The 13192-nt window shown below is 38.0% G+C and overlaps 1 protein-coding gene across 1 annotated transcript in view; it reads right to left on the bottom strand.

The window, feature by feature from the left end:
- Positions 1-13192, bottom strand: part of LOC131573819 (chondroitin sulfate proteoglycan 4-like) — a 36883-nt gene that overhangs the window by 7733 nt on the left and 15958 nt on the right. Inside the window, exons 6-8 of the mRNA XM_058828094.1 lie at positions 11391-11589; positions 7210-7341; positions 2932-3101 (exon numbers count right to left, since the gene is read on the bottom strand). Of these exons, the coding sequence (XP_058684077.1) occupies positions 2932-3101; positions 7210-7341; positions 11391-11589 (501 nt within the window). The remainder of the gene's footprint in view (positions 1-2931; positions 3102-7209; positions 7342-11390; positions 11590-13192) is intronic.

The following is a 13192-nucleotide window of genomic DNA, read 5'->3' as shown; positions in this document are numbered from 1 at the left end:
TCATCGTACTCAAGGAATTTAATCAGTCCATTGTGAGTAACCAAGTTTCAAAGTACTGCAAGATACTGAAGTAAACCTCCAGAGGAACAAATGCACATACAAGATAAAACCATTTATCTCTTTAGACCCCAAAGCAAAAGGCAGTATTTTCATATTATTTCTCATCAGCTGGAACTATACCTGATTTTTAAGATCAATACTATAATACATTGGAACTGTAATAGAATTCCTAATGACAGCAAGACTGGAACACTTACTGAATCTTATTCAGTAGATTCAGCATCTGGTCTGCTTGATAATTCATTCAGTGGCCTGAGGGATTAGAGTTACAACTATTAAATCCTTGGCACAGCAACCCCTGACCAGGCCTGCATGTGTTAGTTTGTAACTGCCAGAAAGATCCCTGACTGAGACATTGCTGGTTTTAAATTTACTATTTTAACACACTCCTCATACTCTGCAAACACCTTGAAGTGACTCATTAGTACACATTTCTGTCACATATGCTTGAAAGACGTGAAAAAAGAAAACAAAGCCCCCTTGCTGTTATCACAGATGAAGCATTTTAGCAGTACAGATTCTGAGGTGTGAATACAGAGAGATTGAATCCTGAAATTACTGCAACAGCCCCCACTGAGATCACTAAGCAAACTGGGCTTTCAAGGTCAGTTTTCATAGCAGCCTCACAACTATCCCAATTTTTCTCTAAAACATTTAGACCGATGTGACAAAATTCTTTATGCACATCTCCAGGTTTCTGCTTTCCCTGTACTGATTAATTCTTAATGGCCATTATAGGACAAACAAAAAAAAAAAAATTAATCGCAAAAGGATATGTTAGGTCAGGGTTAACTTTCCAAAAATTCTCTAGGACCTCAAGCTGAGACCAGCAAATTTTTGTAACAAATACAGGCACAATACATACCCTTTAAATTCAGTGGTATTTAGTATAATCTTAACTGGTTGCTTGTTTGGGGTTTTTTGACTGCAAATCCATTCTTATGTCTGGGCTTAGAACAGAATGGAATTGGTAAGGCTTTCTGTGTTTACCTCTGCAACGACTCTATATAATGAAAAAGTTGTGGCTTGCTGCAAGATGAAAATACTTCTAAGATATCACAGAAAGTACTGCAGAGAAAAACAAAAAGCAAACATTATATTGAAAAACTCCCGTGTTACTCAAATTGTTAAATGTGCAAATAATTTTCTTATATTAGCTGAACAACATCTGTTCAAGAAAAATGTCTTGGAATGCAAGTTAGGTTTTTCTTTCCTTTGGCAACAAAGCAATAAACCACAGGGCATACAAAAGAGTTCAGTCCCTTAGCAAAAGGAATAACTACTTTTCCAAAGTGAAATTTCAAGCTCCTCAACACAGAATTAAGTCAATGAAAACCCACAGACCTACACTAATGCAAAATTTTTTTCAATTTTCAGTTTTACAAGCTTATTACCAAATACTTTACTCTCCATTACACAGAAAATATACAGTGTTTGTAACATAAATGCAATTTTCTTCACTCACATTCAGCTTCCTGTGATTACAACACACTGGACTGAAAGTTTACTTAGGATCCTCTTTCTCTCCCTTATATCTCATTCTCTACCAGAATAAATAGCACACTTGTTTGGATACTTGAAGTCCACCTGCAAGAAGTCATTTAGCTCTACTAGTTCAAAATTAAAATGGCCAATAGAAATACCTCCAACAGACAAGAAAAGCATACATATTATTTCAGCCCAAAACCTTACACAATTTATAAAGTTAAAAGGAAAGTTAGCTATACATTAGTAAAAACTAAAGCTACAGAGAATAAGTGACATGTTCTGACATGGTAGTGTCTGATAAAGACACATAATGGTCATATCCATAGGAAAAAAGAGTGACACTTCAAAACCTTAGCTGAAATGTTAACTGTTTCATGTAATACTCATACATTTTGGGATGAGAAGGGTATAGTGTCATTATACAAGTAATCTCTTTCATAAAACAAGAGAAAACTCAGCAACTTTTGAGACAAGACCAGTAACATAGCAAGATTACATGTTTTTTATGAGAACAATTCTGTGTTCATCTTGATTTTTAAAGTCCAGGTGGAGACCCATTCTACAACTGTCCTTGGTCAGGTTATTTCAAAGTCTGATGACAAGAAATAAAAAAAGATCCTTTTTCCAGGTGTTAGTGCCCAAGTTTCAAATTCTGGCCAATATATTTTCTTATTTCTTCATATACTAAATCTAATAGCTACATTTAAAATCTGTAAACATATGTTTCCCCATAAGCAAAGTCAGAAGACTTGACCCCATTTTATCTCCCTCACTTCAGTTTTCTGAGAATAGCTTAATGCATGCTGAAGATACTTATATCTAGATTCTGCACACAGACAAGTAATTCCTTTTGCAGAAGAATATTTCCATCAAGTTACATAAGCTGCCACGTTTTAGTCATTCAATAAGAGAACCTGTATCACAGTTAAGATACTTTTAACACTTAGTACCACAGCCAATCCAGTCAATAAAAGTCATCTTGGAGACACCCATGAGGACTGTACAGCTGAAATGAATCTGATACTTGGACTTTTCATAGAGAAAAAGGCTGCTCCTTCTGCCAAAAACTAAAGGCTTCCAACCTCTGACTGCTGGTTAATGGCATCAGAACAGCTCTTCTTGACAAACAGTGTTACAAGCAAAACAGCGGGAATTGCCAAGACCCTGCTAGTATCCAAGCAGAAGGGAACAAAGGCTCCTCTTGTGTTCATTACTAGATGCCAGATACTTAATGACATAGCAAATCTGGGTGATTGCACTGATGGGTCACATATGCCTGGTTACTTAACAGATATAAAGGGATCACATTAAGAATGAGCAACTGGTAAGTCCTCTGAAGTAACAATCTATCCCTCAACTGGTTGTTATAACGTAAATGCTTACCATAGACTGCGTAAAACTGAAGATTTCCTGAGTGGTATCAGAATCTACTCTGATCAGCCTTCCAAGTTTTGGGGAACTTACAATCACAAAAGTTATAGTTCTGTTTCCTGCATTGGTCACATCATTGGTTACAGCTTTCAGATCACGCTGTGAAATCGGTTTCCTGGAACCTGAAAAATATCAAGTATAGGAAGAAGATTTAAAACAGCATTTTTTTCCAAAAGTCTATGTTTTGAATGCACAACTCACACTCTAACACAGGTATTCTACTTAGCATTTTAATAACATTCTATAAGATCAGCAGGGTTTTTCTAAGTTACCTTCTGGTTACAACCCTTCCATAGCTTTTTCAACTAAAAAGCCCGTTAGTAGGACGTACCCTTGTTTTAAAAATGTAAAAAATGCACTTCTCTTCAGCACATGTAGTTGCTAAATACTGGTTTCTGCAAAAACTACCTGAAGTATAGAAGAGAGATTATATAAGAAGTTCTGTTTCTACATCACATGTCTAGAACTGAATTCACAGTACAATGTTTTTGGTACTCCCAGTTGTGACAGAAGACATACGTGATGCAACTCAGAGAAGCCTCAACAATGCAAAGCTTCTAGTGAACACATAAAACAAAATCAATCATTAACAAAAATATGCTTTATCAGTATGAAATAGGATTTTCATTACCTAAAATTAAAATGTAAGTACTGAATTAAACAAACTAGGACGAATACCATATAACAGAAATAACAGCCTAAACTGAAATAATGCATTATTTATTAAGATAGATGGAGACTGAGTTTAACAAAATCCTTTTAATACATAGCAACACACTAACCTTACTAAGGTTACTACCTTCTGGCTTAAAGATTATGAAGAGCTCTCTGGCATTAGTCAAACAAGACAATTCTTGACACAGCTGGGGCAGTAATTTCCTAAAAGCTAGCTACTTCCTAAAATAAAAAAATAAAAAAAAATCTGGCTTCTTTTTGACGCAGTTTTAAGGTACAAAATCAGCAAACTAAAATTTATGTTCGAAAATAATTTTAGAGGAGCAAGATTACCATCACCCTATTGCCCCTGTATCCCCAATTCTGTCTCCATTTTCAGATTTTCTCTTCTCCTTGGACAACAAGCTTATATAGTTTTCAATACATAAATTCAAATACTTTATGGCAGTAAATATACTTGAAGTCTGAAATATCAATCCATCTTAAATAAAGCACTATGCTACAAGAATAAGACAAACTAACAGATATGAGATAGATAGATAGATAGATAGATAGATGCATAGATAGATACACAGATACATAGATACATAGACAGATGCTGTAATATTCAGAAGAAAAAAAAAATATGGTAAGGGCAGTGAAGAATAGGAATGCTTTAAAAGCCATTAATACCAGGACTCTGGTTGTGCTCTGGTTCGAATAACAGCTACTTTCAAACAGAATTGTTATAAGATCTTCTGTCTCTGGCTGTTCTCCTAATTTTATCTTTCCATGTCTCTCTGTGTCCATACTGTTTTGAAAAGTGAAGGAGTCTCCCAGGTCAAGAAAAATTCTCCCAGACAATATTTAATTGAAGAAGTCTCCCTCCTCTTCCTCTCCCTTCTTTTCGTTTTTTTCTGTGACAGGGAGGGAGGGAACCATGACTTTGTGCATACAGCAGATGTGGTCAAAAATGTACAACTTAGCATAACAGTTAATCAGACCACATAAATCTGCAAATGCAATTATTTATCAATAACCTGCTAGTTATGTAAATCAGGCCTTATTGTCTTAACAGAGTAACATGGTCACACGGAAGTGATGGAAGTTACTGCTCCAATTTTTCATGACCATACACATGTATCACAGGGTATCACACCTGGTCTCACAGAGCCCCCTTGATGCCTAACAGACCTGACCTCACTCACAGAACACCACAGGCTGAAACAGTCTAGAGACACAGACAACAAAGTCTATCATGCTTTTCTGTAAGCATTTCCTCCAAACATAACCTTCTCCTTCACCCACTTCTGATCTAAAAGTTGAGAACATTCCCTGGCACCCACAGCAGTTCTCTGTCTGACACCTCAAGAGGGAGGGGAAGGTTATTTTTCAGCCAGCACACGGGGTGAAGGAAAATGAAGTGAGTACACTGCCTGTGTGTTCCCAATCACAGAAGGAGAGGTCACAAAAACTCCACCCCACCCACAGGGAACAGGAACAGAGAAGAAGAAGACATACAACAAGAACAGGTGACAGAGGAGGGCCAAGCTAATCAATTCAAGCAGAGTGCAACAGCATAATGTTGGTGCCTATTAATCTTGTTACATATTTTTATGGCCTACATTTAAGATTTGGAAAATGCTTTGGCATGAGCATTCTTCCTATCACTGCTAAACAGTTATAAATCATCTCATCTATAGACTGATTAGACAGGTCTGCTTCCAGTGAACTACAAGTCAGGCTTACTTTCCTCAAATCAACTCAGCTCATTTCTTGGTTGAGCAATTGCCTTCTTGAAGAAGCAAATCCTTCCATAGTGTATACCTAGCATACAGCAGAAAAAGCTAATATATCTAGCAGTCAATTTTCTGAGTATGATGAATAAAACCAGCTTCTGTTAAAACAGAAAAAAATCTGCAAATTATATAAACAGATCTGGTATACCCAACACAAAAAAGAGCAGTTCACGCTCTTATAAAATTGCAGAACAATATATTTTGGAGAATAGTTTATACCCAGTCATGAAGACACGGTAAACTCTTCACAATAAATTCAATTTTTACTAACTCAGAGAGAAGATTTCTCAGGCTAGCTCAAAATTAACCTTTTTTAGTAGTGCTATAAAATTTAGGAGGACACTGGCTGGTTTTTTATATATATATATATCAATCATTTGGCACCCTTGTTGTTGTAATAGTCATTTCATGATGGCAAAGTACAGCTGAAAGCCATACAGCTTCAAAATGTCTCTAAAAAATACGAAAAAGAGAACATGTAAAAAAGTTAGTAACACTTTGTAACATCTAAAAGAAATTTTGCTAACCCAAAGTAAGAATTCAGGAAAAAAAACTGCAATCCTGGATGAATACAGTTTGCAGTGCTGAAAGAAATACTGGATTTTGTAAACTGAAGAACTGATTGACAGCCTAGAGACTTCACCTTCTATGGAAGTATTGGACATATTTTTCTTACAGTTATCATTGGCTTAAGATAGAAGTAAACCCCTTGTTCCCAAGGCAACCCTACACACCAAAATTGTAGGTTAATAAGCTTTGTAAGTGGATTTATGTGAATCCCATTTATACTGACTAAATTAGAAGATCATGCTGCTACAATCTCATTTTTTGTTGTCTGTATTTAAGTGGCTTTTGTTGCAAACCTTTGTTTATGCAACGCATATTCCAGAAGTTTAGGAAGATAAAGTGCTCCTCTTACATATCCAATTAATAAATCAAGGTACAGATTACAACCTCTAGAACTCTGCAAATTCTTAGTATCTCTCTGATTCTAAAGATCACACTCAGAGAAAAAAAAGAAAGAAGGAAGCACAAACAAAAGCATGATGCAAGATATTGCTGAGAGAAAACTAATCTTTACTTCTCCTATAATCCTGCAATAAATGTTACATTCCTAAATCAACGAGAGAATATTCTTGCCAGAGCAAAGGAGTAAACGGCTCTGGTGAGACCTCTTAGCACAGCAACACTCCTTCAATGGTACGATTTCATTTAAAAAATCCTCAGCTGATGAACCAACTAGCTACAAATGCACAAATATGAATCAAAGTTTTCAGTCTTTCTGATTCCTCAGTGAGTCTGTGCTGCTGTCTATATCTCATTTTAAACAAAAGAAAAATCAACTAGTAACCTGGAAAATTTACATGTGCTATTCAGAATCTCACAGACACAAGCTTCACTCTTTTAGTGCTTTAACAAGGCACTTTCACAACCACCTAAGTCATCTCTAAATATTTGAATGGACTACAGAGATTTTAAACAAACCTGAATAGGCAATCTCCAGAGCTTAGACAGACAGAGTTATTATCACACTGTACTTGAACATTTCACTGCCAGTTTCTAAGATTCCAAGCATGCATATATAAGAAAGTTAAAGATTCCAAAGCAAAATCAGCAGTACGCGGTTTGAGAAAACATTGACCCTTTTTTTAAAAACATATATAAATGTTCCCAGCTACAGTTTTCTGTAGTTTAGTCAGTTAAGTATCTGAAAAATAACTCTGTATTAGGCAGTATTTTAAAGTGGATAAAATCATGATCACCTCAAAAAACAGACCTGGAAAGACTCTGAGCCCTTTGTTCACTTCAAGGCTAATGACCAGCATCTGAGCCGTGATGCTAAAAATCTGTCGGGGTGCAAAGTTCAAACCATCTGTCACCTGAAAGCTGAAGCCTCCAGACATTGCTCCTGTGGAAATCAAAATCATACATTTATTCTTGTATTACTCTGTCACAAAAAACACAAACATGCACTGGACACCTTTCAATCTCAGATACAGTAAAATATCGTGCAAGTAATTCAGTGAAATTCAGTGTGAAATTCGGTTCAGGCTGCTCTGGGTGCAGCTGCAGTGGAGCTGCAGGTTGAGCTCTGGCTGGCAGGAGCCTGAGGCAAGAGGCCCTGAACTGCTGAGCCTTTGCTTAATAAAGGGCACAGAGACCTGCAGCCAGGGAACCAAGTTTCAGAGACACAGCAGGAGTTGAGGACTCATGACTTCCATGGCTTAGATTGCAAAGTCTTTCAGTCAGGGTATCCTGTCAAGGGCTCCCAGCCAGAGCTGTTATTCTGTTGCTGCACAATAATTAAACTACTTTAAGGATATAGGCACTTGAAATTCTGCTAAGGGAGACCTGAGAAAACCTTGTCTGACTGTGTTTTGGGTATGTAGAGAGTCAAGCAGGGCTCACTGGAGCCACAGGATGTGAAGGGGGTTCTGTCTCAACAATCAAAATCTTGGGTGGTGTCAGTGTGACTGCCAAAGTGACTCTTGGATGGGCAGACAGGAAAGTTTCCTTAGCAATATATCCAAAATAATCCTGAAAGCAACTTTTGATCAGAGCCCTCATATCTTAATTAGAATTAAATAAATTGGTAATGCAATTAACACATTCCCCAGGAAGAACTACCAGCTGTTGTTTTCATTGAAGGTCAGACACCCCTTAGATGTAAATCAGCAAGAATGCCCCCTTCTTCTCTTTCTTCACTGACTCGGTGGAGCTGAAATCAAGTTAAACTTCAGGAGACAATGACTCCCAGATTTCGAACTCCATTTATGTCTTAGGAGGGTCCAAAGCACTTGGGCAGTTACATTTTGGCAAAGAAGGAATCTGGGGAGAGAAGTAACTAGAATGTTATTTCATTTTGTTTTATATTTAAAGGTCTGAATAAGCTCTCGGGTTGTTTCCTTAGCCTCTTTGCTGCACTTCAGCTTTGCTGAAGAAGGTATGTTGTCACAGCTTAAACTATTTCAGAGGTTATGTGTACTCATAATAAATGCACATTTTTCCCTTTAATCTTAAGACCTGTATGTACTTTGGCACAAGCAAATAGCAAAATACCTCCAGGAGTCTGAGTGGATTCCTATAAAAATACATGTCTCAGAACTGACAGGCTGCTTTTAAGTAGAGGCTCCCCATGTTGTTCAATTAGGTAAAAAGACAAAACAAAGAAGTGAAACTTTATCTGTTGCAAAGAATTACCATGCTCTTCTATTTGCTTTGCACAATTTAGCCACAAGCAGATATTGCTACAAGAATACAGATACTTATAGTCAGAGTATTTTCACATAAAGTGAAATATACACTTCAGATGTATACACCCAGATGATGATCTTTATGTGAAAGTCACGCACTTCCACATAAAGATCATCATCTTTGCCTAACTATCAATTAACACATCAGAAGAATCAAATGTGGGTTCTGAGATTATAGTTAACAATGCACTTAAGAAATGCTCTTGTATTAGCTAGGCAGCTGAAGCAGCTCTGGAAGATCTCGTCATATTGTTTTTGTTTTTAAAGTTTTTATTTTCTGATGTGTTCTTCTGATGAAAAAGAACAGCTGGATAGTCAAAAAAGTATCTGGAAGTTTACTATTTGTACTAAGTTGAAAAAATCCCAAACAAACCTGCTTACGCAGCATTACTTGCTTTTTTGGCTAAGGCAGGTCAACTGCTTGATTGACACAGACATTTTGTCATCAGCAGTCGGGAACAGAGCAGCATCTTGAAGTTCTGCTTGGGTGGAGCATTTATCATTTTATCACAATTAATTTTTTTAGATGTATCTGATCACAGGTGATTAGAAGGACTCCAGAAAGAGGGTTTGTAAAAGCTGCATTGAGAAGACACAAAGACTTCAGAACAAAGAGTTCAATTCACTACTGCCCTAAGAAAAACACTGTCAGGGTTTAAGGGCTCATACTGCAAAAGCAAGAGCAGAGCACCCTAGAGTGACACAAGAGTGTAAAAAGAGAAGGAATTATTACACTGAAAGAGGGGTACAGAAAAAGAAAGGTGTGTTCTAGTTTTGCATTTACAATGGTGATAGAACAATTATGGAGGAAACAAAAAATTCAAGGGAAAACATGAGAGCAAAGAGGAAGATTTGCAACTCAGCACAGAATAAGCAGCATAATGTAACTTGTACGGCTGAGCAATGTGAAGGGAAAATTTTGAGGTCTAATTTAGAGGTATAAAAGCAAAGTATGGTAGTACTTTCATTGGCAGTAAAAAAGACACTGAGGATGGAGAGCCATTGCCATGTGCAAGTGAAACAAATGAGTGCCATGAGGCTTGAAGAGCTCAGCCAAGAAAATGCTGTTCCCTTTTGAAAGGGCTCAAGTAGTAGGAAGAGTAGATGGGGGTACTTCCAAGAAGAGACAAAGAAGCCAGCAAACACTCCAAGAATGATGACAAGGAACAGGGGAAAGACAGAGAAAAGGGATAAAAAGCTGAATGACAGCAGCAACGTAAGGAAAGGCCCCAGGCCAAGGCTGGGGCAATAAGATGGGAGTAATAATTACATTTCCAGAAACAGGTCAAGATGAAGGAGGGAAGAAAATCACTGACCAAGAAATGCAAAGAAGCTAAATGACCAGAGTACTTTGTGAAGCACTGGAGACCATAAGGTTGAGTAGATGGGAGAACCAGAGTGGCTGCAAGACCTGACACAAAACCTGGGTAATTTTATGTTACAAATTTACTCTACACTCCTACTCACTAGAAAATGCAATTTTCTGGTTTTTTCACTTTTATTAATCAAGATTCACTCTCTAAAGCTACAGATGTGCATTTGCCCTTTCTGGAACACAGATTAGATTAATTTCCTCAGACTGAAACTTACCACTGCCCTACCATCATAGGGGTTTTTACATGTCAAAGTCTCCCTTGGAACAATTTAAATAGCTTGGCTCACTTTTGTCATGCTCTTAACCTTCCATTTCCTGACCAAATAATTTGAGCAGAATATTTACAGCTCACCAGAAGCTGCTCGTAAAGCAATTTCAGCAATACATATGCACCCTGCAAGACAGTGCATCGCAAGGCAGAGTACTTCAGCCTCATGAAGACACAGCACAAACCTGGAGTGGCTGCTGCACCCAAGGGAGCACTTGAACTCCAGCCTGCCTCAGGGCTGGCAGGAGAGCAGTTTATCTCTCCTATCTCCATCCCAAAACAATTATTTATTCCTTCTGTAGCAACTCCTTTCTTCTTTCAACTGAGGTAACATAGTAATACAGCTGGAGCAGGAAACAAGTAGCTGTGAAAACAGGTACCCTGCAAAAGCCCTGCCTCTTCTGGCTGGAACTCCACTAAGAAGTTCGTTCCTGTGGCTTCCCACCACTGCCACTTGAGGATGCATGAAGCTGCCCTGACTTCTTCTAGTCCCTCCACATTCTCTCAAATGCGCAAAAACCCTAATCTCTAGCTCTGGACACTAGGAGAATGAGTCAATGTTTAAAGCTTAATTCCTTCACAGTCTCAAAGGGACACTGACATCACACAGATGAACCACAACTTCATCATCCATCACTGCATTATGGCAGCTATCTGTTTGGTCTACGGCAGAGACTGTTGGTCCATAAACAGCTCTGCACTGTAACAAGACAGAAAGACTTCAGGAAATTTTCAACCACAGTAATAAAAAAAATGGATTTCCTATATCTGAAAGGTGCATGGAAATGCTCCCCTACTGAAAAACTGCTTTCAGAAAGAAGGCTGCTATCTAAGGAACTCAAGAACACCAAGGTTTCCAAGCGAGCACACATTTAAGTAGATGTCAGACCCTTTCTTGTTTAGTTTTTGAGATAACATATAACCCATGTATGACACTTCACATAACCAGCGTTCCAGGATCTTTGTGATGTTACAATGGGATCTTTAATGGATTACAAACAAGATATACTGAATAGGAGCAGTATTATGGTATCAGATGTGGTATTTTTGAAATCACATACCATTGTGTACAAAAACCAGCTGCCCCTTAATTATATGAGCCTGGGTAAAAGTAAGGATGCTCTTGTTCGGCGAAGACTTCAGAGCCAAGTGCCCATTGCTAGGTGGAGTAATGGAGTACACCAGTTCTGATGGTGAGGAGTCTTTGTCTTCTGCACAGAGGTCATCAATAGTTATTTCTGTGACTGAGTCCACCCAGACCTAGAAAATAAATAATTATATAAATAAATAGAGAGATAGAGAGATAGAGAGATAGAGAGATAGATAGAGATAGATAGAGAGATAGATAGAGAGATAGATAGAGAGAGAGATAGAGAGATAGAGAGAGAGATAGAGAGAGAGATAGAGAGAGAGATAGAGAGAGATAGAGAGAGAGATAGAGAGAGAGATAGAGAGATAGAGAGAGAGAGAGAGAGAGAGAGAGATAGAGAGAGAGATAGATAGATAGATAGATAGATAGATAGATAGATAGATAGATAGATAGATAGATAAAATATACACAAAAGACAATTGGGAGAGCAGGAGATGGGGGATGGGGGCAGATGACACGACTCCAAGAAAAAGGAAGAATAAGGATTTGTGCTGTGCAACACTAGCAGTTGTAACATGTTTCCTTACTGTCCATCCAAACATCTGATCACAAACTGGCATAGCTCATTCTGGCAATTTTTTTGCAAAATAAAAAACCTTGAAATAATACAAGCAAACACACCCTACACCACTTAAGAGTTTCAGACAGTTGGAGCACAAGTGCTCTATTTATCAAGCAGTATACAAACTCTTAAAACAAAAATTGTATTATGATCACTGAGTCAAGGAGCTGCTTTCCAACACATACACATGAATATTAGTGTCGTGTATTTCACACCAGATAAGGCATTGAATATGCTCTACTTTCACCAGCAGAAGAGATTAAAGAAAAACAGCCTGGGGACAGCACAAACTCTAACACAAATTGAACACTTCTTGAAGCTGCACTATTTTCTTCTAGGAAAATGCACTAAAGACCCTTTTCTAGAGCACTAAAAAACCCAGAGATGCTTGGTCCAGTGGAAGATTAAACTACCAATGCCTCCAAAATCTGCCTACCATTTTGCAAGGTTTCGATCCCAGAAAAATAGTTAACTAGTTTTTAGAAAAATGGTATAAAAACCATTATTTATTTCTAGTAAATCTGAATCTGGAGCACATTCTAAGTCCAGTTTCAGAGGAGGGCCACGAGATTGATCAAAGGCCTGGAGCACCTCTTCTGTGAAGTCAGGCTGAGAAAATGGAGGTTATTCAGCCTGGAGAAGGCTGTGGGGGGACCTCATAGACACCTTCCAGTATCTGAAAGGGCCCACAGGGAGAGGGATTCTCTGACAGGAACTGGAATGACAGGGCAAGGAGGAATGGGCACACACTGAAAGAGGGGAAATTACTTTGAGGATGATGAGATACTGGAACAGGCTGCCCAGGGAAGTTACGGATTGCCCTATCCTGGCAGTGTTCAAAGCCAGGTTTGAGCAGCCTGGTCTAGTGGGAGGTGTCCCTGCCCATGGGATGATTTTGAAGATCCTTTAGATGATCTTCAAGGTCCCTTATTTCAAGCAGAAAGGACTGCTCTCTGGGTTTCATCCCTATCCTACTGGATAATTTCGTGTTCAGAAAGGATAAGCAATGGCCCATTTTGTTCTTCATCTCTGCTATATATACTTGGAAGTACAGACAAAAGTTCTAATAAAGATCAATACATATTTATCTCAACATGAAGTGCAATTCTTAAAATATTCATTATATCAATATCAATTATTTCCATGCACAA

The sequence above is a fragment of the Poecile atricapillus genome, chromosome Z (assembly GCF_030490865.1).
Source record: "Poecile atricapillus isolate bPoeAtr1 chromosome Z, bPoeAtr1.hap1, whole genome shotgun sequence".
NCBI lineage: Eukaryota > Metazoa > Chordata > Aves > Passeriformes > Paridae > Poecile > Poecile atricapillus.
This window is presented reverse-complemented; position numbering and strand designations above follow the sequence as displayed.